The 23,433-nt window shown below is 41.8% G+C and overlaps 1 protein-coding gene across 3 annotated transcripts; it reads left to right on the top strand.

The window, feature by feature from the left end:
* Positions 1–2,264: 2,264 nt before the first annotated feature.
* On the top strand, positions 2,265–20,456 carry LOC136446604 (ETS translocation variant 1-like). Of its 3 annotated transcripts, none has more exons than XM_066445055.1 (13): positions 2,265–2,480; positions 2,793–2,885; positions 3,582–3,663; positions 4,067–4,114; positions 4,301–4,354; positions 9,848–10,109; positions 12,086–12,381; positions 12,938–13,006; positions 14,191–14,259; positions 16,632–16,736; positions 16,972–17,132; positions 17,268–17,474; positions 18,840–20,456. In XM_066445055.1, the coding sequence occupies exons 2-13, from the start codon at positions 2,826–2,828 to the stop codon at positions 19,011–19,013; spliced, it is 1,587 nt and encodes a 528-aa protein (XP_066301152.1). In that variant the 5' UTR covers positions 2,265–2,480; positions 2,793–2,825; the 3' UTR covers positions 19,014–20,456. The 3 variants fall into 3 exon arrangements, with proteins under 3 accessions (XP_066301152.1, XP_066301151.1, XP_066301153.1); XM_066445054.1 differs by having other exon boundaries at positions 16,629–16,736; XM_066445056.1 differs by lacking the exon at positions 16,632–16,736.
* The last annotated feature ends 2,977 nt before the right edge of the window (positions 20,457–23,433 follow it).

Raw genomic sequence — 23,433 nt, 5'->3', positions numbered from 1 at the left:
CACGGCGCATTGTCACCAATGCCGGATGACTGCACCAAAATTTGTCAAAAATCCTCGACAAGTTATCTAAAAAGGTGCGCTAAAATCGGCAAACGCGGCACAAATGAGCCGATACCGCCAATATGTCTAAAATTGTTTTCACTAACAAAAGAAGGCGGTCTCCATTGACAATCACGTTGATAGCGATCTTATGTTATGGGAGGTCCCGGGCGGGTCACGGGGCGTGTCGCTACCATAAAGAGACGCACGCCTGCCAAAGGCGGTATTGCGTTTTTGGCACTGGGCAGACAGCATGCTGTACGGGCTCAATATTACTCAGTGCCAAAGATTGTCTCTACCTGTACACTATCGTATCATCAGTACTAGTATTTGATTTCGCGTCAAGGATGACATGGGGTGTTGTCGGCGGTTTTATGTTCGCGGCAGCGCTATATGCACATACTGCTGCAATAATAAAAGACAGGCGTTAACGTACATCTACTCCCAGTTCTCAGATCTAGTCGGAAACCGCACAGCGACCCTCAAGGGCTACAGACACGTGGACGGACATAGCAGTCGCTTTTGACGGGGCGGTGCTGACGTGATCATCTGTTATATTCTTTTATGGCAGAGCTGAATCCGCGTCCTAGAAACTTCCTATATTCGCCCGAAGGATGTATACGTATACGCGGGTTCGGCTATGGTATAAGGTCTATAATGAGAATGGTCTGTCACTGATCTAAGTCATCTAACAATATCTACCCACTGGATACCATGATGTACACAGTCTAATCTGTCTAAACATGACAGGAACCTTTCTGGCGCTTATTGATTTCACTCAGTGGGTCCTGAGGTGTCCTTTGTGAGAATGTGAAATTTACTGTTTTAATACATAAACTTGGCCCTAACAATGAGGTGGAAGCTACCGCACTGTACCTGTATAACGAAAGCTTTCTAACATCTAAATGCGTACCAACAAGCTCATACAGCACACCGAGGTAACTATTCACCTCCTGTATGATACAGTGTACTACCGGTCCAGCTGGGCAATTACGCATAATTGCACCAGCCGGATAATTGCACCAAATACACTGGCAAATGGGTTGTGCAGTTAAGCGGATTCTACTGTGATTGATTTATGAGCATACAACCTTGACTTACTATTCTATTGAATCATCTGAAATTGTCTTCACTTCATTACCATATCTATTCAGAGTTTTCGTATATAACCAAGTTCTGCAAGATCTTTCCTAGTCACTGACGAAAGATAGCGGATGATGTCTGAAACGTCTGACTGATTTGTGTAACTATATGTATAAATATATATATATATATATATGTATATGTATATATATATATATATATATATGTATATATATATATGTATATTTTGTCGAAAGCACTTGTTTTTACTTGATCATAAAACATATTTCACACATTGTATCACTTCAACCACGCGGAATGCCAGCTTTTTTCAAAAGTACTTGTTTTCAGTGTAGCGAGTGAAGGAGCCCTGCTGGAGCCCTGGTAGTTTGGTCAGGTCTGACATTCGAAATGGCTTGCTCATTTTGCAAAGGGTGGGAGAAAAGAAAAGTGACTGTAAGATCCTGTAACTGTAAGCTATCAAATTCAGTATCATACATGACCATACATGATTGGAGAGCCCTCTGTACACGTTCATCACTCCAAATCAAGCGGATGTATCGGTGGCAAGGCAGTATCAAAAGGGCCAGCCTTTTGAATACTGGTTGGCCTTTCTCCCTTGCCACCGATATATCTGCTGCGACTTGGAGAGGCTCCTTTTTCGGTGGGATTCACAGGCAAAGATCGGAGCCCCCCTCCCAGCCCAGGTAACGTATCATATGTGGTTTGTTTACTGTTGAGTAAACCTTCATTGATGGTGTTCTATTACAACTCGCTATTCCACTATCGATGAGGTCAGGTGAATTGCAGGACGGCAGGTAAGTGGAAAATTTGTGAATGAACAGATCTGAATTAGCGTAATTTGCATATGAAAGGATGTCAGTCTACCATCGATAAACCTTTCACCAGGGCAAAGGTCCCTACAGCTGATTGGCTCACATTCGGGAGGTATTTGATATATTTAGGCTGTCAATGGCTAGCTCCGCCTCCCTGATATTCAAGCTACTTCATGACGTCAATGCGTCGCCATAGTGATCCCGCCTGGGGTTTCAGCAAAATAATTATTAATGAAGTCATTGACAGTATAGATTACTTTGACCAATCACCGGCGAGTATCGCTAATGACTTGACCAACCAGCACAACAGCTTCTCGTCCTGGTGCGCTGCGGAGGCATAGTGGACATTTCTCTTAGTGGAGAATCTTTGCCGTAGATGAAGAATTTTTGCCCGTAACGAATGTATTTTGGCTTGCAATCGCGCTAGGAAGGAGTAGAGAGAAATAAGGAGTTTGCAGTCTTGTACTTAGTAGGTCATCACCGCCGGTTTGTCCCTGATTGTGAGGAGTTTGGTGTTTAAAGGTGAGGGTTGGAAATGCCTACTGTATATAATTGTAGAAGTATGGCGTTGTGCAGCAGTCTGGGGCCGTCCACCATGATCGCGTTCATGTTGCCATCTTGTGGGGTTCTCATACTCTACTTTAGATGTGAAAACAGCTGTTGATAACATATAATATGTTTAGATACAAACCTAGTTTTGCATTGCTGGGTTAGAAGCAGGTAAAGTGATAATTTCCTGTAAAGATGGACTCGAACCCAGCATCGTCGGTGCTCTGTTACGCTGCTGTTGTAGAAGGCGTTCATTCATAATTTTCGGCCTCCATGTTTTCGTAGGGTGAGCGGGGCGGCCCGACACACGCAGTGCCAATGGCCTACAACCAGCGAAAAGAATTCTACGACCAGGAAGTGCCTTATATGTATCCACAGGTAAGCAGTCCTTACAAAAATATGTTTTTTAAGGGAAATCTAAAACGTGGTACAAATTTCACCCATATTTTCCACTTGTAGTTAGCCAGGATGCCAGACTGTTTCCAAAACCATGGACCTACTCCAGGCCCAACGCCATCAACAAAATGTTGCAACAGCCCCCTGGGTTGGACCTTACTGTAAAATTTCCTCGGGGCATGTTGGCCCAGGAGCCGAGGAGCTGGCCTGTGCAGGTCCTGGAAAAAGTTGGCATCCACTAATGATCCAGGCTAATATTTCTAGCAAAGCTGCTGCCATTGAAGGAGAGAAGTAAAGGCTATTTAATTTATGAGGGTCTGCATGGCGTAGGCAGCCGATTTTGATTTCCCGTTATTTGTGGGGAAAGCGTCTTATCCACAAATTTCGTGTACTGTAATTGCCTTCCTTGACTATAGCGTAATACATAGGGGGTTCTTCTGAATTCAGCGTGGGACCCCCATGCAGACCCTCGTTTATAGTTGCAATGTTATGAACGTCGTTGTTGTCTCCCCATTACATTAGCCCAGCAATCTTTTTATGTGTTCTGGCAGTCATTTGCACAAAACATTACCATAGAAGTTATGTTCAGACAAGTCTTTCAATGAAATCAATTTTATCAGTTTCATAAAGAAAAAAATCAGTCCTGTCCTGAACTTGTCTCTGACTTCCTTGTTGCAGAGTGTTCCCAGTGCAGATCGGGAGGATGACACACCTCCGACAGAGGATGGACAAAAGCGCAAGGAACTCCAAGATTCTGAAGGTGCAAGGTCATTTCTTCTGATAAGTTCTTTGGAAATCAAAATAGTGGATTAAGAACAGATCAAATCAAATTTTTAGCAGTTCAAGAACCTTTGGTCATCATCTGTGAGAAAGACATATAATAAAACTCTTTCTATTGAAGTAGGTTATCAAGTATTTTCTAACAGAAAAAAACAAAACAGAAATTCCTTTTCTTACTACTACTGTCTTTATACCATGCATTTACGTTATATTGTGTATCTCGCAAAGGTGCAAATTTTGGCTCCAGGTTCAAGTTGTAGCATGGCTCATGGTTGGATGTTAGAGCAGCCTTTTTTCCATGTCACGAAACATCATCATCATCATGAGGGAGTGATTGGCATGATTGGATGCTGACTTCTGATTCTTTTAATTTTTATCTACAGAGCTGTTCCAAGATCTAAGCCAGCTCCAGGAGGCCTGGCTAGCTGAAGGTAATGCCAGAGTTTCAAAATGTGTTATTTGTTGTTGTGTGAAGGTTTCGGTGTTGCAAAAAATGATCAAATGGCATCCTGGAAATGTGTAGATTAAGTAGAAAGAGTCACTTTAAATGCTTGTATTTTCTACTTGCAGATGTCATGTATCAGTGTGATATCATTATGTTTCTCTTTATTTTATAGCAAGTTGTGTTGAAGATGAAGAACAGTTTGTGCCTGATTTCCAAGCTGAGAACAGTAAGTAATGTTCCACAGTTTGTTGGGATAGATGTAAGGTGAAGTTTGGAAGGATAGAGGAGGACTATTGACATATTGATAGTGTAGCGGGTGTGGGATTGGTGGTAAGTGTGTTGTCAGAGATAAGGCATGAGGAGCGGGGTTCGGGATGGGACAGTTAAAACACGCTGGGACCAGTGCAGCTGGTGCTAGGAGTCATGTCTTTCCGTTTCCAACTACCGACAGGTGACTATTCAAATTACTGCCTTCCTACGGAATTATATTTATATGTTTTAAGTGGAGAAACAAAAAGTGGGCACTAGTTACCTCCTTATGATTGTGATATAAGTACTGAAGATCCTGAATAAAAAGAGTCAGTATTGATATATTCAAAACCTGCAACTTTTTATGGTCATAATCCATAATGTGTTTTGCATTATGTATCATTGTTATCACAGTTATAAAATGAAGATTTGCCTTTCAGTCTTTCTATTAAGATATTACTACCCAGTATATATTTGACTTTGAAGGAAAATATCCTTGAAATTAGATTTCCAGTTAGTTCTCTGTGTAGTTTGCTTTCAACTTGTGAGAAATTGTGATCTTAGTTGTTGATGATATATCAGTGTGACATGTTGACCCGGTCACCTTCCTAGGACTCTTTCCAATACTAGTATTACTACCCCATAGAATGGTTTTCTCCATGTTTTAGACAAAACATGCGAATGTTGTTTTGATAGAGTAGAAATATTGGTTGATTCCGTAGGGGGCCATTTTGTAGCATATGGATATATTCATGAAGAGCTGACATTAATTATTCAGCAATATTTGAGGTTAGTTTTTATAAAACCAGGGTGAAAATGGAACTCAAACCTTATTTTGGCTGCATTGATATAAAGTGCTTGGTTGTACAGTAGTTAGCATATGGTTTCCTTTTTTTCTCATAAACACTATAGAAAAGGACCCTATATTCTATGTAATTGCTCAACATGTCTTATGATAGAACTAGACAGGTTTTTGCAAGCAAATTCTGTTCATAATTTTTTACCATTCCATGCTTGATTTGGCCAAACAGAAAGGTAGTGTTTCAGTGAGCTGGTCCAGCCCAAGACTGGCTCCTGCAACAAATATGGCCATTGCAGTATCTTGTGTTACTTGGTGGGGACAAAATGTATTTGTTCTCCTTAAATATTGACATTTGGTTTGCCGCCAGATGGTGTACATAGCCACAACCATTCCTGCCCTACATGGTGGCTGGGGCTCCTCTAACTGCTGCATGTTGGTAATAATGTTCCCAGCCAAGGCACAGTGTGTGAGGGGTGTCAGGGAGAATCCAGACCTGCAAGGCTCTAGAACAAACCAATGTTTACCCAGACCCCATGAATGGAGCTCCAGACTTTTGTGAATGAAACTTGATGTGAAGAGCCCAGATCAGGTTTCAACCTACAACAAAAACTGCCCTCAATCCCTGGCCCTGGTTTTCTATGGTTCCTTCAGTTAGGTCTTAGAACGCCCTACAGCCTTTGGACATATATGTTAGAGATATACTGCCACTGAGAACTGGTTTCTCAACTGAGAACAATTCTTACTGATGGAACCTTCCCTTCTCCATGCCTGCTGTATTCCAGACAGTTGCAGTATTAATGCAGATGATTGTTGTCGCTCCCAATTGGTGCGAACGTAAGGTTACCAGTTTACGTGCAGGACCAGTTAACGCTCGGTTATTGGCATGTGCACACTTCTAGGTGAACTGCGAACAAGAAAAGTCTCTTGAGGAGGAAAGAAGTAACGTTAGTTCACGTAAAACCAGGATTTTTTCGATACGACTTAATCAAAACCAATCTGGCTGGACAATAAACCATCCTTTTTAAGAAGGCGAGTTGTTAATAAGATTTAAAGGAACATATGACAAGTTCTTCTTAGCCCCCCTGACATTCTTTGTGTAACCTTACTTTTGTCAGGCCTTGTCGGGTACATTGTTTTCAGGCATAGGCTGAGGTTGTTTAATTTAATTAATTAGAAAATAGAGGATCACCTGGGGAATTTATGTTGTGTGACCGTGCGGGCCGGTTCGCACCCGGGGAAAAAGCAGACGTACGTTAAAAACGCATGTTTTGGTCGCACGACACTATCGCACGTCCAAAAATGTTCCCAGTGTGTATGGGTCTAACTGTTGGCAGTCACCCAGGTGCTGGGACAAGCTCCAGGCCAAACTGTAACCTGATATTGTCCATGGCCCCAGGCACAAGCAGCCTGCTGCCTGCCCCCCACACAAACCCTGCCCACAACTAGAAAAGGTTGTCTTCATGTAGCATGGCTCCAAATGTCAACCCCTGGGGCCAGCTGAAACTGACAAATACCAGCATGATAGGTGGATTACTGTCTCGCACACAGGCAAATCTGGAAGATCACATTTATGTCAGTGATCTTGGGTGTTTGTGATGTTTGATGTAGTAATGATTCCAAGTGATTTAGGTGTGCATCTCGATGGAGCCAAACAAGTGGGAGGGAAACTTGCAATGTAACAGTTCTTCCAAGCATCAAACTTGTTACAAAGCATCAGAACCAGTCAAACCTGCTGGAGTGACCGCCTCTTCCAGCTGACAATGATGACTGCATTTTCTAGGTCCCAAAATTTTTCCCCATAGACGCAAGCATAAGTGACTTGTCCAAGACGACCACGTCCCGATGCGACGATTTGAGAAAATTGGCGTTCATACACTTCACGAACCCTTCATTCTCTCCATTATAACAGGTAAACACTGAAATGGGCTACTACTACTCACTGACTCCGCGGCCTGACCCCAGCTACTGTACGTAGTGAATGTGGCCCGATTAACAAAATCATTACGAAAAAACGACACCGCCTACATTAACAACAGTCCATCTACTTATCGGCAAATAGGTTACAATTATAAGTTATATTTCATCCTCAGAGAACCCTAAAACTATGCAAGCATGCAAATAAAAAAAAGTTTGGCAAAAAAAGTTGCCTTTATTATGAAATCTACATGGACAGGAAGGATGAACACACAGAGTGTGGTATACCTAAAAATAGATTCTTCATTTTTGTTCTTTCAAACTTCTTCTTTGCCTTCAGAATTGACTTTGGCATTATACAACATTATTGTCCGTTTTCCAAAATATTTTTTCACAATTTACAACATGTATTTTCTCATTTTGCAGCTGCTTTTTGCAATTTACAGTATGGCCGAAACCTTTTTTTGGAAACGTGCTGATGTCATCCATATAATTAAATCAACATGGCCTAACCAATATCTTTATATTGGGAAATATTAATTGACTTCCTGTCGCTGGGAATCAACTTGCCAGGGTGACGTTTTGAATCTGAGTCTTCTGACAAATTCTAGAAGCTGATGTCAGCCTAGGACTCTAATCGATGGTGGTATTGTTTGCATAATGTTGAAATGAACAACCGAGATAGGGCCGTTAGTGACTCTATGCCACATTTGGAGTTCATGTTGGCTGAGTGCGGATTTACAGTCCTGGCCGTCTATGGACGTGTTTGTTACCCTTGAAATACGTCACTGATTGAAGAATATTCTAGTAACTGATTATACGGTCATTCAGATGGTTAGCATTTTTGATGAATATGATAGAATATTTCTGACATTATGAATGTAAATTTAATATGTGTAAGATACTTGAATAATCTTCAGCACGCCAGTCTTTGCCTCACGAGTTTGCAACGTGTTTATAAAGGGGAGGGCAGCGCGCCACTGGCATCAATCATGTACAGATACTTTTCCACTTACATACAGTGGATTCATTTATGAATAAAGGGTGGATTAGCCTTTAAGCACTTGTAACATGGGCTATGAGCCATTCAGTTTCCCTTTTTTGTGTGTAGGGTGTCTAACAGATAGATCTGCTTTGTTGGTGAGATCCATTGTAAAGTATGACGTAAAGGACACTTCCAAATGGGAGCGCAGTAATTTTCTTGCTATCTTGAATATGTTTGAAGAGTTAATAGGAGGGGTGGTCGTAGCAAAAAATATTGGCTTGTCGAGAGGGCCTAGGAAAAACAATTTGACCTGGGGGGAGGGCCTAGGACAAATTTTTTAACCCGACCCTCTGACAACTTTTGGGATTTACAGCTTAAGTTAGAGGACAAGGCCTCCAATAGACTGATCCTGTCAAAAAAAGTGCTAGTAGGACAGAAATAGCATTGTGTAAAGCAGGGTACGTATATCTGTGACTGGTTTTCCATGATATTGGTTGCATGTGTGCAGGACAGAAACAAAAAAGAAAAGAGCTTGGGCACTCAAGGGAAACTTGTACCACATTTCAAATACTACAAAGTCCGTTAGTGCAGAATTCCGTCTCTTCTGTACTTGTGTGTGAAACCGATGAACTTGAAAGTGAAAAGGGTACAGTAACAGTAAAAGAAGGGCATTTTAATTCTTTATTACTTAAGATCATGCAGCTGTAATGCATGCAGCCAGCACAGTAGGAAACCTGTCACAGATATACGTACCCTGCTTTACACTTGCATCTGCTGCTTGTCAGTAATGGGGCACACCTGACCACTGATAAGGTAATGCTTCCACATTGACCTTAATTATCATGCTCTCACCACAACTACATCCACCCCATCACCAAACAACTCTACTCGGTAGATGCAGCCTTCAACAAAGAAGTCATTGCCTTTTTCTTTGGCCCACTCTAAAACTAGGGTTTCAGAGAAAAAAATAGCTTAAAGCTTTAATAGAAGTTAGTCCCCATTATTGTCAGCCAAGTGGCGGTGCCATTCTTGTCCGTGAGGTGCTGTTTTGGGGGGGTGTTCGAAATAGAACTGGGGGGCGTGGCTTCAGGATCGGTCTATTGAAAGTTATAAAGGCAAAATGCAACAGCTTCTATGGAGGAGGGGGGAATTTCCCCCTCGCTGGACCTCTCCCTCATGGCTGCGCTGCGGGAGCCCTGGTTTCAAGAAATACTGTTAAAAACAATTGTGTTCACCCATTTCTTCTACATTGTACAAGATGAAGAGATACAAAATTGTTGTTGTAATTACTGTGATTTTTATCTTTAGTCTGTTGCTTGTCTCATTTTAGTCATCTTGTGTGATAAAAGATGTACTATACGAGTATGTAAAATAACCTGTTGGTAATTACTGCGTTTTTGGTCCAGCTATGTAATAAGATATTTGTCATTAAAACAACTCTACTTGGAAATCACTATATCTCTGCCATATTGTGAGTTGCTCCTATTCAAGAAAGCACCTGTCCAAGTAGACCATTTTTTGTTCCCCCAAGTTGTTGTCTTGGGCCAGTTTGATTTGACTCTATTAATTACAATTCCACAGTTGCACATACATTTGTATGTTAGGGGCAAACAGTGTCCGAACTGATGACCATTGCTTACATACTGTATACTGACATATCCTGATACATTCAAATATTCATCAGTTTAATAGTGTGAATGCACCCATGAGTGGAATGCAAACAGCAATATATGTACAGTGGAGAGCTGACCATCTACTGTTCATTGCAGTTTTGACGGCCCCCATGAAGGTGAAGTCGGAGCCCCGCAGCCTTGATGAGTGTCCTCGCCCCTGCTCACACATGGCTCCGCCTGGCGAGGTGTCCAACCCGGACAAGTTCGACTTTGGCGAGCAGCTGTTCATGGGGAACCCGTGCGATCCTAAGCTGCCGCCTCTACCACCACCCCAGCCACCCACCCCGAAACAAGATGGCCTGTCTTACCCACCCAGTACCTCCAGTACAGGCTATCCACCTCCACCAGAACCCCCCAGGTACACCTCCAACCTTAGTTACATGTAACAAGTCCACCTCCACCAGAACCCCCCAGGTACACCTCCAACCTTACATGTAACAAGTCCACCTCCACCAGAACCCCCCATGTACACCTCCAACCTTACATGTAACAAGTCCACCTCCACCAGACCCCCCCCCCCCCCAGGTACACCTCCAACCTTACATGTAACAAGTCCACCTCCACCAGAACCCCCCAGGTACACCTCCAACCTTACATGTAACAAGTCCACCTCCACCAGAACCCCCCAGGTACACCTCCAACCTTACATGTAACAAGTCCACCTCCACCAGAACCCCCCAGGTACACCTCCAACCTTACATGTAACAAGTCCACCTCCGCCAGAACCCCCCAGGTACACCTCCAACCTTACATGTAACAAGTCCACCTCCGCCAGAACCCCCCAGGTACACCTCCAACCTTACATGTAACAAGTCCACCTCCACCAGAACCCCCCAGGTACACCTCCAACCTTACATGTAACAAGTCCACCTCCACCAGTACCCCCCAGGTACACCTCCAACCTTACATGTAACAAGTCCACCTCCACCAGAACCCCCCAGGTACACCTCCAACCTTACATGTAACAAGTCCACCTCCACCAGAACCCCCCAGGTACACCTCCAACCATACATGTAACAAGTCCACCTCCACCAGAACCCCCCAGGTACACCTCCAACCTTACATGTAACAAGTCCACCTCCACCAGTACCCCCCAGGTACACCTCCAACCTTACATGTAACAAGTCCACCTCCACCAGAACCCCCCAGGTACACCTCCAACCTTACATGTAACAAGTCCACCTCCACCAGAACCCCCCAGGTACACCTCCAACCTTACATGTAACAAGTCCACCTCCACCAGAACCCCCCAGGTACACCTCCAACCTTACATGTAACAAGTCCACCTCCACCAGACCCCCCCAGGTACACCTCCAACCTTACATGTAACAAGTCCACCTCCACCAGAACCCCCCAGGTACACCTCCAACCTTACATGTAACAAGTCCACATCCTCCAGAACCCCCCAGGTACACCTCCAACCTTACATGTAATAAGTCCACTTCCACCAGAACCCCCCAGGTACACCTCCAACCTTACATGTAACAAGTCCACCTCCACCAGAACCCCCCAGGTACACCTCCAACCTTACATGTAACAAGTCCACCTCCACCAGAACCCCCCAGGTACACCTCCAACCTTACATGTAACAAGTCCACATCCTCCAGAACCCCCCAGGTACACCTCCAACCTTACATGTAACAAGTCCACCTCCACCAGAACCCCCCAGGTACACCTCCAACCTTACATGTACAAATCATCATGGAATCCAAAGAAACCTATCATAAGGCCACACCAATTTGATTTGTTGGTTCTCAGATTTTTTCAGGAAAAATATTAATCGACAGGGAAAAAAAATTCTGGGTCTAGTGGATCAAGCCTGAGGAGATGGGGGCTTTTGTGAAAGAAAGACACAAAATGAAAACATCTAGGTCTACACATCTACGTCTAGTCTAGGGGTGGCTACCAGGTCACTGGACATGATTCGGACCTGTACTACATGTAGTACAACGTCCAAGAATCAAGTCCAAAATACCTGAGAGTCCAAAACTGAACCCGAAAAGCCTGAAGGAAGTACAATCATGTAACGTTAGATCTTTCTGTTTAGACATCGTATTAGTTCATCTGCCAAAAAAAAAAGGTTAAAAAAGCGACGATTTAGAGAACCAACAAATAGAATTGGTGTGGCCTAAAGCACGAAAGTGGGTTTTCCTTGTCAGAGATTACTCGCACGTTCTCCAGTGGTGCAAGTGAAGGTAGCAGCATATATCTGTGAGATGCACATGATAACAGTTTTTTGCCATGTACACAGTATAAGAGAATACACGTTTGATTCTTATGCCCTAATACTAAGTGTTATCTGAAGAAAATTTCATTACTTTTTGTCAATTGCAGGTACCAGAGACAACTGTCTGAGCCCGCCTACAGATTGGCAGATCCTCATGCCTTCCAGCGACAGGTGTCAGATCCCATGTTCCAAAGACAAGTCCCTGACCACATGCATTTCCAGCGATCAACGTCAGACACAGGTTTCCAGCCACCTCGTAGTGAGGGCCAGTCTCCATTTCCGACCAACATCAAACAGGAGTTCCCTGAGCCCATGTACAGTCGTGCCATGGCTCCACCCTTCCCACCATGCCCACCAATCAAACAGGAGCCGATAGACATGGGGTATGATGGCGGACAAGCAGGTTAGTGTAGAAGAATTAGAAGGACATGTTGTTAGTTAAAGGACGAGGGTAATCATCCTTGAAATGGACAGGGCTAACCGTGTTTGGTACAGAAGGAATGATGATTTGAAGATCCTCCCTGTTTTGCAACAATAAGTGTGGCAACTGAAAATGATAACCATGGCGAGGTGTCTGGGGTGAACTTACTCCTTGTATTTAGAACGCCGTCATATTTGTTTTGAAATGGTACTTACTTGGTGATGCTAGAGATAAATATGGAATACAACACAGGATATTCCGTATCACCTGAGGTACCAGCCCGACCGCGGGTAGGATCGCCCGACGGCTGTAGGCCAGAGGTCAATTCGACCCGCGGGAGGGCTGTGACCTAGTGTGATGCGGAATACACCGTGTTGTATTTTATTTATGTCATACCCACACGCAATTCAATGCGAAATGTGCCAGAAGATGAGAGTATTGTGTCCTTGAACAAAAAATCGTAACAACATCGATTCCAACCTCTGAATCTTCTTATTACAGGGTGTGATTGTGAAATGTGATTTGTATGTTGTTGTAGAAGTTCCAGTGTGGGACCCTTACCAGCGCCGGGACTCCATGTACGGCCCACAGGCTACTGCAGCAGAAGGTAAGCCAACAGGACTGCAGGTCTTACACTGGAGTTAAGGTGATCCAATAACAACAAAAGTAATGACAGTCAGACTCAAGGGAGTCTGTGAAAGCGATCACTATAGTAGGTGGTCAAGATAGACAGGTTTCCACCAGGCTAGCACTCGGAGTACCCTCCTCAAAGCAAATGATATAACTCATTCCAAATGACACATGCACCCCACCCCTAATGTGAGATCGCAAAGGGTGCTTAATGCTTGTGTGTAAAGAGAAATTTAAAGGGACAGAAAAAGTGGGAGTTGGTCACCTAAGCGGGGTTGTCATCTCACCAGGTTTGACTTGACTATTAATTAATCTTGTTAGACTTTGCTGAGCAGCCCATATAAAATGTGCCTTGATCTGGCAGTTCAGTTGACTCTTAGCCTGTAACAGTTATTGTCACATGGTAAACACAGCTGTTATGTTCCCCACACAACTGTCTCATACCTTCATTGTGCTGATAACCTGTATATGTAAAGTGTTGTATCTATTTCTGTACCGTAAGTACACATGAAAAAGGGCACAGTTCCAGCACCTGCTCTTTCCTATCATGCTGTGTAACATATCCAATTGTCCTCTGTATCAAGGATCTAGATTTATCAGATCTGCTGCCCAAATTTCATTATGCAAAATAGTTAAATCATAATAAAACACTATTGGCTGCAGTGTTATCTAACTTGGTAAAGTACTAGAATGGTCACTGTCAGACATTTGAAGCTTTTGGGTTTGTAAAGAGTCCAAAGATTAATTCCATATTTTGTTACAACAATTTACAGTTTGCCTAGAGATCCCTGCTGTTACTTGAACCCAGTGCCTGCTCTCAGTATTGGTGCTAATAAGTTTTTGTCCTAAAAAACCTCTCCGTGCTCTATCATAGTCTTTGGCAGCTTCCTGCAATTTTTGATACCTTCAGCACACTTCTGATAGGGCTAGTATCATAGCAGACAATAGCAGCAAGTCAACCGTTACGCAACAACACAATCCCTCAGACTGGCTTCTGGAGGTGTTCACTACATCATAGATTTGCTAGACTGGCTGGAACAATCGTTCTAATCTGCTTCAGGCCTAACTTTACCTAAAGGGACAAGGATTTGAGGTCCCAAAATTTAATAATGTTGCTTTAATAGAGCGTAATACAATAACATTTTTTCTTGTTTTCTTCAGGCTTTCTTACCGACAGCAACATCAGGTCTTTCTATGACGACAGCTGCCTGCCAGAAAAGTTAGCCGAAGGTAAGGTCACATGTGGCAAAATTGTAGAATTGTTTTGAGATGGACATTGCTTGATACAAGATAAAGTTGTGACATAAATACAAGGTAAGTTCCTATGATTCTCAGGAACATGATTACTTTCACCAAGAATTTTCTGTTATCAGCTCTGTTTTTTTACTAGGTGTGTTTGTACATGTGTTTGTTTATTTGTGGATAGCATAACTTGAGGATGGATCTTCATGATAGGTGGTAGCCTAGGTGTCAGCAAAACAAAGCACAGCATAACTCTCAGTTTTGATATCTCTTGTCCTGGAAATGCTGTGGGCATGATATTGTGGTAGCAAATAGCTCTTGGGTTAGGAAAGACGTCACATAGGATTGTCTCCCTAACAGCTTTCTAAACTGCAGGGGGCCTTTTAGCTTGAGACTTTGCCAAACAAGAACTTAAGAAAGGGTTGATGCTTCGGCATGTGCGTAGATTAAGAAAAGGACAAAATAATGATTATGCCAATCAGGAATTGATTTACGCAACTAAGTAGGGAATTCTATAATTCCACTGCAGTCTTTGAAAGGACTTAAATACCTGTTAGATACAACAGATATTGATTATGCAACTGATGACCTTATTTGCATAAGTGCTATGATACAATACGGTTGAATGACAGGAATTTCATTCTTGATGTGTCGAAGTTGAACATTAGACATAGCTCCTTTGCATATTTGATCAGAAATGCCCTTAACACATGAGTGGCAAATGTTAAGAATTCCATATTTAGTGGTATGTCCCTTAGATTGAGATTTATATCATTATACGTAACGTGTGAAAATTAGGGCGTAGTTTCCATAGTTAATCAGACCATGATTGGCAAAGCACTGACAGAACTGACAGAACTGACAGAACTTCCAATATTCAACTGCAATGTGCAGAAAAGGTATAAACAACTTTTGATTGCGCACTTTATAAAACAGACTTTGCATTATGAATCATGATTTTCGACCCTTAAATACAAAAAAGTGCTTCCAAGGTTGGAAGTATGCCAGCTGTGCACACGACAGTACCAACATGGTTTCTGAGCTTGCTACACTTGCATGGTCTTGTCAATCAGTAATGATTAGATTGTGGAAGAAGCTACAAAAACTTTCCCTGAACCATGCTGTTCCTACATGTATACTTTCTTCCAATCTTCCTTCAAAGAGTAAGCCACAAAATATCTGAAAAGTAAGCATATTGGAAGGGTCATTTCAACTTCCTCGAGATCCAATGAAATCATGCTATACTGGGTGTGTAGTTAGGCAAGTTATAACTCCCCTTGTGATTGGCCACAAATCAAGGGCGCATATAGGGAGGGAAAAGATGGTAAATCCTACCACATGTTACTACCACTACTGCAATTGGAAAAGGCATTGTATGACATCAGTATCCATGTTTTTTTGCAATTCTTGGTATATATTTGCTTGTTTTGCAGCTTCTTTGTATGATTTACAGCATGGTCAGAGCCTTATTTTTAACCGACAAAAATTGATGTGTGCACATGTCATCCATATTATCAAGGCAGAGAGAAAATGAGAAGCTCAGAGTTTGGAGAGTCGGTAGCCGATGATGCCATCAAATTTCTGAAGTTGAAACTTCAAAAATCTACACGAGTGAAACACCACGGCTGCTTGTAAAACACAAGTTAAGCAGCTTGCAACTGGTCAATCCTTATGCAAAATTGTTGCGAAAATATAACATTTTTGACAATTATATGACATCAACCATAACATGGTTGTTGTGTGATATGGGAATGCATATGATGACAACAGCAAAATTGTACCTCAGCATAACATACTCTAAAATCCCTCTGGGACCAAATCACCATCAGAAGTTCCAATGCCCCAGGCAGAGATTAGCCACTTCCTGTCTGCAGACTTTTAGTGAAATCTGATCGCTGGTAATACCAACCCTGTGAAGACTCTAAATGATGTGGAACCTGATATGGGCTTTCAGGCATTCTGAAGTAAAGAGAATCATAATTTGTATGTCCAGTGTGTCATGTACCAAATGATGTTGGTGCATAATAAGCAGCTTTGAAATTTTGAATGGAGTGCAGCTGTATTATTAAATGTGAAAACTTAAAATTCCAGGGTTTGAATGGTGTTTTGGTGTTCCTAGTTGTAATTATTTATCAATGAAAGATAGAAAAACAACATACATGTACTGCTAAGGTTGTTTGAATATGACAGCTCCAATATTCGTTAGTCTCAGAATAAAGTTACTGTGATACAGCCATTAATGAAACCATTTGTCACTATAAGGTACATAGTTTGGCTTCAAAAGATCCATCACTGTCAAAAATAGGAAGTTACTGGTTGATTGAACTGATGTAGGCTTATCTGTGGATCTAACTCAGCAGGGAAGGGTTCTGTCCGGTTGTCTGACATGGCTCCACTGCCCATCAGAAGACACTCTTTGATGCATGTACCTCTACTCAACATGACCACCCAGTGCAGCAACTGTGGTACTTATGAATCTTTGCCTTGCACAGCCTCTAATCACACCCAAATCAAATCTTATCTTACACTGCTGTGATTACATGATTGTATGAATATCATCACATCGCAGGTAATGAAGACCATGAGTGATTTCTATCCCCGTCGACACAAGCTTATATCAGGTCCCATCAGCCTGTACTAATCCCGATCAACAGTTAGCTGTAGGTAGTTTAAAAATATGTTCAAATGGTGTATTTTTAGGTATGAAGCCAGAGCTGTACCGGGAAGCTCCAACCTACCAGCGTCGAGGTTCTCTCCAGCTGTGGCAGTTCCTGGTGGCCTTATTAGAGGACCCAAGTAACACGCCCTTCATCGCATGGACAGGCAGAGGACTGGAGTTCAAACTCATTGAACCAGAGGAGGTGTGTACATGTGAACCTTTACACCACAAGAATATCTTTTTGATTTCATTTAGAGATTGTACAAAGACACAAGTGAAGACTGTATATCTTGTGCTGGAGTGTTTGACTTACTTTGCTGTTGCACCACTATGACAGGTTGCCCGGCGTTGGGGCATGCAGAAGAACAGACCGGCCATGAACTATGATAAACTCAGCCGCTCCTTGCGGTACTACTATGAGAAAGGCATCATGCAGAAAGTGGCAGGGGAACGTTATGTCTACAAGTTCACATGTGACCCTGAGGCATTGTTCTCCATGGCATTCCCTGACAATCAGCGTCCAGTGCTGAAAACAGACAGCCAGGTACAGTATAGATCTTCAACGCAGCCAACAACATTGAACCTGACAGGTCCTCTCCTGTTTACAGTGATAAGTTATATCGAGTCTGAAGATTGTAAATATTGAAGATGACTAGAGTCATAATGAATATACCACTATTTCCACACACAAAGTAAAGCACTTACCAGCAAGCTTTCAACAAGTCCTCTGGTCCTTCTCTGTTTAATTTGATCCGAGCCTACATCACCTGAGCTGAAGTATGACATCCAAAAGCTGGTCAAAGGTGCCCAACAGTCGGTATCGGAGCCTGCTGTGTCGTACTACTCATAGGCTTTGGGTTAAATCAACTTGAGAAGGACTTGTCAAAAGCTTGTTGGTAATCACTTTGTGTAAAGAAATAACATCTAAATCTATTACCATGTCAATTACTGTCACAGATGAACCTTCATACAATTTAAGTCTGTAATGTTACATGTATATAGATACATTTGCTCTTCAGTCCAGTTCAAACCATCACAACACTTGATGCTAACAAGAGTTCCGCGACCTCATATCTCCATGAACAATTCTATCTGTGCAAATGACTTACACATTTACATAATATATGCTTAATCATAAACACCTTTATCTTACTTACACATGTTGCAATATTGACAGTCCAATAATTTTACAATTAGATGAATTTGGGTGTTTTTGCATTAATTATGCAAATTAGGAATTCATTTGCATAATTGGTATCTGTTGATGCTCCACTTTCCATAAACTACATACGTTACATGTATTTGAGTCTTATAATGGAAAACACATTATTAGACAAATTTAGATTTTCCTCATTAGTTATGCAAATCAAGGCCAAATTAGCATAATTTGCACTTCATTGTGTATATCTCTATCTAAGCTACCTGCATACTTAATTTCATGGAAATCCGTTGTTCCCTTGTTAAGTTATTCTCCTAAGAAGATTTTCACAAAAACGCCCCTGCAGTTCCAGGAAGCTGCTAGGGGGCCCAAACCTACGCCACTTCTTTATTACATCACAAGCTATGTGCCACCAAAAAATCAAGACCACAGCACGTCCAGGTCAAAAGATACAAAAATTGAAGTTCTGCTGCAGTACCAAGGTCACATACCAGGGGGCCCAGAATCGACCTTGAATTTCGGCTTCACAGCACCCGCCCACATACCAACTATCATCATAATCCATCAAGAGGCTCTTGGGTTATGCTGACTGGAGTGGTGCGGAAACACAAACAGACAAACAAACAAGCAAACAGACAGACAGACAAACAGACACACCCAAAACTATATCTCCATTTTTCATGGAGATAATGATGTATATTTGTGCCTGTGTTACTGTGAAACATTCTTTGTGTGCATTTTTCCTGTCAGGTCCCACAGATGAACCCACCACTGGTTGTGCCTACAGACTGCCCTGTGACGGGGGACAACACCGTGCCTCTCAGGCACCTGGACGACAGTCTGGAGCAGATGGCATACATGCAGGAGATGCAGCGAGTCTGCACGACTGCATCTGACCAGGCGCTGGATAATGCCATTTTTTGAACAACTCTACCTGTTAGCAGTGTTACCATATTGAATGACAGAACCTGGTAATGTTGGCTGTTGATATGACACTGTCCTATTCCCGAGGAACACCAAACAGAAGGGCAAGAGATGGTAGCTTAACAGGAGGGAAGCATGAGTCTCACTGGAACAGTAATTCACAGACTCTACATCATTGTTTGTCATCTCTAGACTTCAGGGCAGATGATTTGTAACAAGCCAGCAGAATGTGGCTCGGAATGAACTGATTTTTTGTCAGGACTCCTGTAAATATGTGTGGCTTACTCAGCTATCAAAAAGGTTGAGCACCAGTGCATGGAGTTGAGGGCATGTGAATGTTTGGCAGTGTGATAAGATTCTTGAAATTTGGCTTCTTACTGTACAGATATAAAGTAGTATGTGAGAGAAATGAAATCTATATTTGATTTCTATATTTGATTGTACTTACAAAGGTTTCAAAAGAGAAAAGCCTTCAACCAGAGTGCTTTGGCTCCTTTGATATAAATGAAACTAGCAAGTTGGAGCCTTACGGGAAGTGTTGTAAAATCTGTACATACATACAAATGTAGAACCAACGTCTGGGAAATCTTACCAAGTCCAGGGCAGTAGAACAGTGAACTCCCCTTTAATCAAGGACATTATCATATATAATGTCCTTGATGTAATGTACAGTACTTGTCAACCTATGACGTGTTTCAGGTCCTGTGAAACCATTTTGTAATCAACTGATACTGTCTAGATAAGGTGTTGCCAACGCAGGTCTTTACCAAAATTTGCCTTTTTCGTGACTGGCAGCATGTTCTGATGTAGTGTTTTGAAGAAAGACGTATCCGTAGAAAAAGTAACAGTTCTAGACTTCTTACTCTGGTGAGAAGTTTACTGGCTTTTCACCCTCAAGTTGTGTTTTTATGTGAATTATCTTGATGCGACAATGATGACTGCCATGACTGATGCGTCAGCAGATGCAGTAGATAGTATTTGGTCAGTGCCGTCTGGCAGTATTGAGGTGTCATTACGTGCCGTGCCTTTCTTCAATATGATGTTTACTCAACTGTGAAAATTCACCACTGTCTACCTTGTCTATGGCGTGTCATGTGACAAGGGCTTATAACAGCCAAATTGTCTAATGAGGATTTCCCTTTATTGTCAAAAAGAAAGATGCTTTATCAACAATATAGAATATTGAAGAAAATTACTGTATATTTCATTGTAGAGGAACCTAAAAACTGACCTATTTTCTGCATCCATGTAGTGTGAGTTTCAGTATGTATATGTAACATGTCAAGAGTAAAATCATGGTATTGCATATAGAAGAATCATAGTAGTGTTCCATAACTTTGTTCATATATACAAATTTGATTGGTTTGACTGTTCAGAGATACAAGAGACTTGTCTTGTGATTGGAACTGTCATATTTCAATAAAGTTTGTAAATATCGCAGAATAGCTATTGTTCTTGGCATGTCAGGCCTTTTTTATTTGAATGATGCCAAATATTACTTATGGGAAGGTTTTAATGATTTTGATATTTGGAAAGTTAGAATTCAAATTCAAAGTCAGAGCATCTAATGACCTTTCAGAACCCCCCCCCCCCCTGCTGTGTCAGTTGAAAGGACCTGGATGCAACTGTACTGAAAACAATTGGAACATGGAAGTGAGGCTTGATCCTCCACTGAGTATCAGGCCACTACAACTCATAGATGACATCCTCTGTAGACCTCACATCTAATGTGAGAGTGCAAAAAGTTCAAGGTCATAAGCCTTGATTTGAAAAAGTTGTAAATACAAACATTACAACAAGAGTCAAACAGAGATCCTGTAGCAACCGATGGATGTCCCATTCTGGTAATAGGAACGTGAGAAATATCAAACAGTTTTAGTTGCAGAAGTTGCTGTTATCTCTGTAAATCCTATAAATGAGGTACAACAATTGAAAAGAGCATGTCAGTATCAAGAAGTTTTCATGTTAGGTGGTATTGAAATGGCTTTAAACATAAAGTTAATCTTAACCTTTTTTGTTTCCTGATGTTCGGTTACCAAAATAGTTTTAGTGACTGAGATTTTAAAGAAAGCTGCTGCTGGAGACAACAGGCCACTCAGGTCAGTCCAGTCCTGTACATTATCATAGCTTGTTGCAATGTATCTCAGTCCAGCTCAGCGCAACTTCAGTCATGTACATGAGAAATGACGAACCACCGCTGGAAACCATTTTTAGTTTTTGTTCCAATTTTTTTAATCTATCTTCACCCCTATTAAGTCTGGGGTGAAGATAGGGGCCTGCATAACATAACGAACTAGAGTTCCACGACCTCATACCTTCGCCAAATGATTTTAACCGTTATGACTGACGTATTAGGAGTGCTCATCAATTATAAATCATACCAGTTGATTGATGTCCAGAACACGAGATATCAAAACAGGAAGTTCCACTGCAGTACCATAAGAAGCCGCTAGGGGGCCCAAAATCTAATCGTTTTCAGGTCTCATCAAAACCTACCAACATACCATCAAGGTATTCTCGAGTTATGCTGGTCCACTACACACAAACGCTACCCTCTGCATAACCTTCTTGGCGAACGTAATTATATGATCATTCAAGTTTGCAGCTTGAAAAAAAACAAAGACTCTATGGTATATAAGCAACTCATCCCGGTGCTCCCATTGTACAGTAGATGCACCTGTTGATTGAAATTATTAAAAGTACCTGTTATTTTTGATATAAATGTATATGCGCTTCTGCCATTCATGACAACCATAAACATTGAACATAACAATGGAAAAGAAAAGCTGAATAAAGGCATTTAGGCCATTTTGATATACTTAAAAAGTTGTTGAATGGCTTTATAGTAATGTAGTGATTTGGAAAAAATAGGAGTGGTTGATTCCAAGAACCAACAAATTAAATTGGTGTGGCCTAAAATTAGCCTGGTCCCAGTCTCTAGGGGTCGGCTTAGGGGTGTTTTACCGGGCCCAGTCTGCTTTATTGAACCGTTTCTGATAGCCTTTCTACCTCGGCTGCCACCCTACTTCCGCTCCCACCCAACTCTCGCCGCCGTCCCTTGGTGGCAAGCTAATTTAATTCAAGGCCGTAAACCAACACCCCGAGCGGGCTAATTTGTCTGGGCGGGCGGGGGTCACTCCCAACGCCGTTGAGATATCGGGGAGCCACCGAGGGTATGGTTTCCAGGCCAGCCTAAAACATGAAGTTAAAGCAAGATATTCTTGTTGTGACCTGCCAAGAGAGACGTACACGTACTATGTACAGAAGACATAGGCATCAACATAATATACATTTCTGTAGAAATTACCAAGCTGTCTTTGACAAATATGTGAATGGCAGTATGTCATAGAAATTGTCAAATTCTTGCAAAGGCATTGAATTAAATATTTTTCAAATTGTTCCTGATATTTATGAGCAGATTCTCATCTCTTGCGATGCAAATAATGACATAAAAATCAATATGAAGTCAGTCCTTTGTAATTATACCATGGTTCTACATAGGTCATATAAGAAGGAATTTTGAATGTGAAATGGAAGAAATCTCTCAGGAAGATAATGTTATATTGGACCTCATCCTTACCAAGGGTTTTTTTCTGATAAAGGGGGGAATGTAGTCATTATGTTTAGCCATAAGTATGGCTCAACATATTGTTTTCTCTCATGTTTCTTCTCCTGTCAAATCTTCAAATCGATTCATCTCTGTCATTTGTTGACCAAATGACCTGAAATTTGGTACAGAGGTAATGTAGGCAAAAACCAATGTACGTTCTTTTCCTTTTTTTGATATTGACCTTGAAAGTGATTTTATTGAGGTTTTTAGGCTATTTTTAGCATATCTTGGCCTCCTGCGCCCTTGTATTTCAACCGAATGACCTGAAATTTGCTGTATATGTGGCTTGAACAAATATTTAAAGGACTACATTCCCATTTTTGGCATACATATATTCAAAACGATTTATTTTGGGCTTTCTTGACAATATTTGCCACTTCTGTCACTTTCAATACTACATATGACCTACAGGTCATTGACCCCGAGTGCCTTGCACCTGGCCAAGCTTGAAGTTTGCTTACGAGGAGGAAAGACCGGACATAAACATTTAACGTGATTATCGGGAAAACACCATGTTCCCTTAAACTCAGTGGTTAAATTGCAGTTTAGGAAATTTTATAACAGAAAACAAGTTAAATCAATGATTTTGTGAATGTTTATTCTAGCATTAGTTATTCCAGATATTTTCAAACTCCAAATTCTTCAACACAACACGGGAGATCGTTTCTCCTCAGACTGGCGCGACACTCCTGTCAAAATTGATTGATGATCTCTCTCTGCCGCCGACTTCATACATGATCAAAGGCGGGTGGTAGGCGGTGCCTTCCTACATGTCCTACGTACAAAAAGGAATGATTGAATGAATGAATG

The sequence above is a fragment of the Branchiostoma lanceolatum genome, chromosome 12 (assembly GCF_035083965.1).
Source record: "Branchiostoma lanceolatum isolate klBraLanc5 chromosome 12, klBraLanc5.hap2, whole genome shotgun sequence".
Lineage (NCBI taxonomy): Eukaryota > Metazoa > Chordata > Leptocardii > Amphioxiformes > Branchiostomatidae > Branchiostoma > Branchiostoma lanceolatum.
This window is presented reverse-complemented; position numbering and strand designations above follow the sequence as displayed.

Bases quoted from the DNA above. Each gene is read 5' to 3' on its own strand.
- LOC136446604 (XM_066445054.1), top strand. From the start codon at position 2,826: ATGGCCTACAACCAGCGAAAAGAATTCTACGACCAGGAAGTGCCTTAT. The intron at 4,355-9,847 runs GTAAGTAATGTT...TGTTCATTGCAG, and splicing joins TGATTTCCAAGCTGAGAACA to TTTTGACGGCCCCCATGAAG. The intron at 10,110-12,085 runs GTACACCTCCAA...TGTCAATTGCAG, and splicing joins CCTCCACCAGAACCCCCCAG to GTACCAGAGACAACTGTCTG.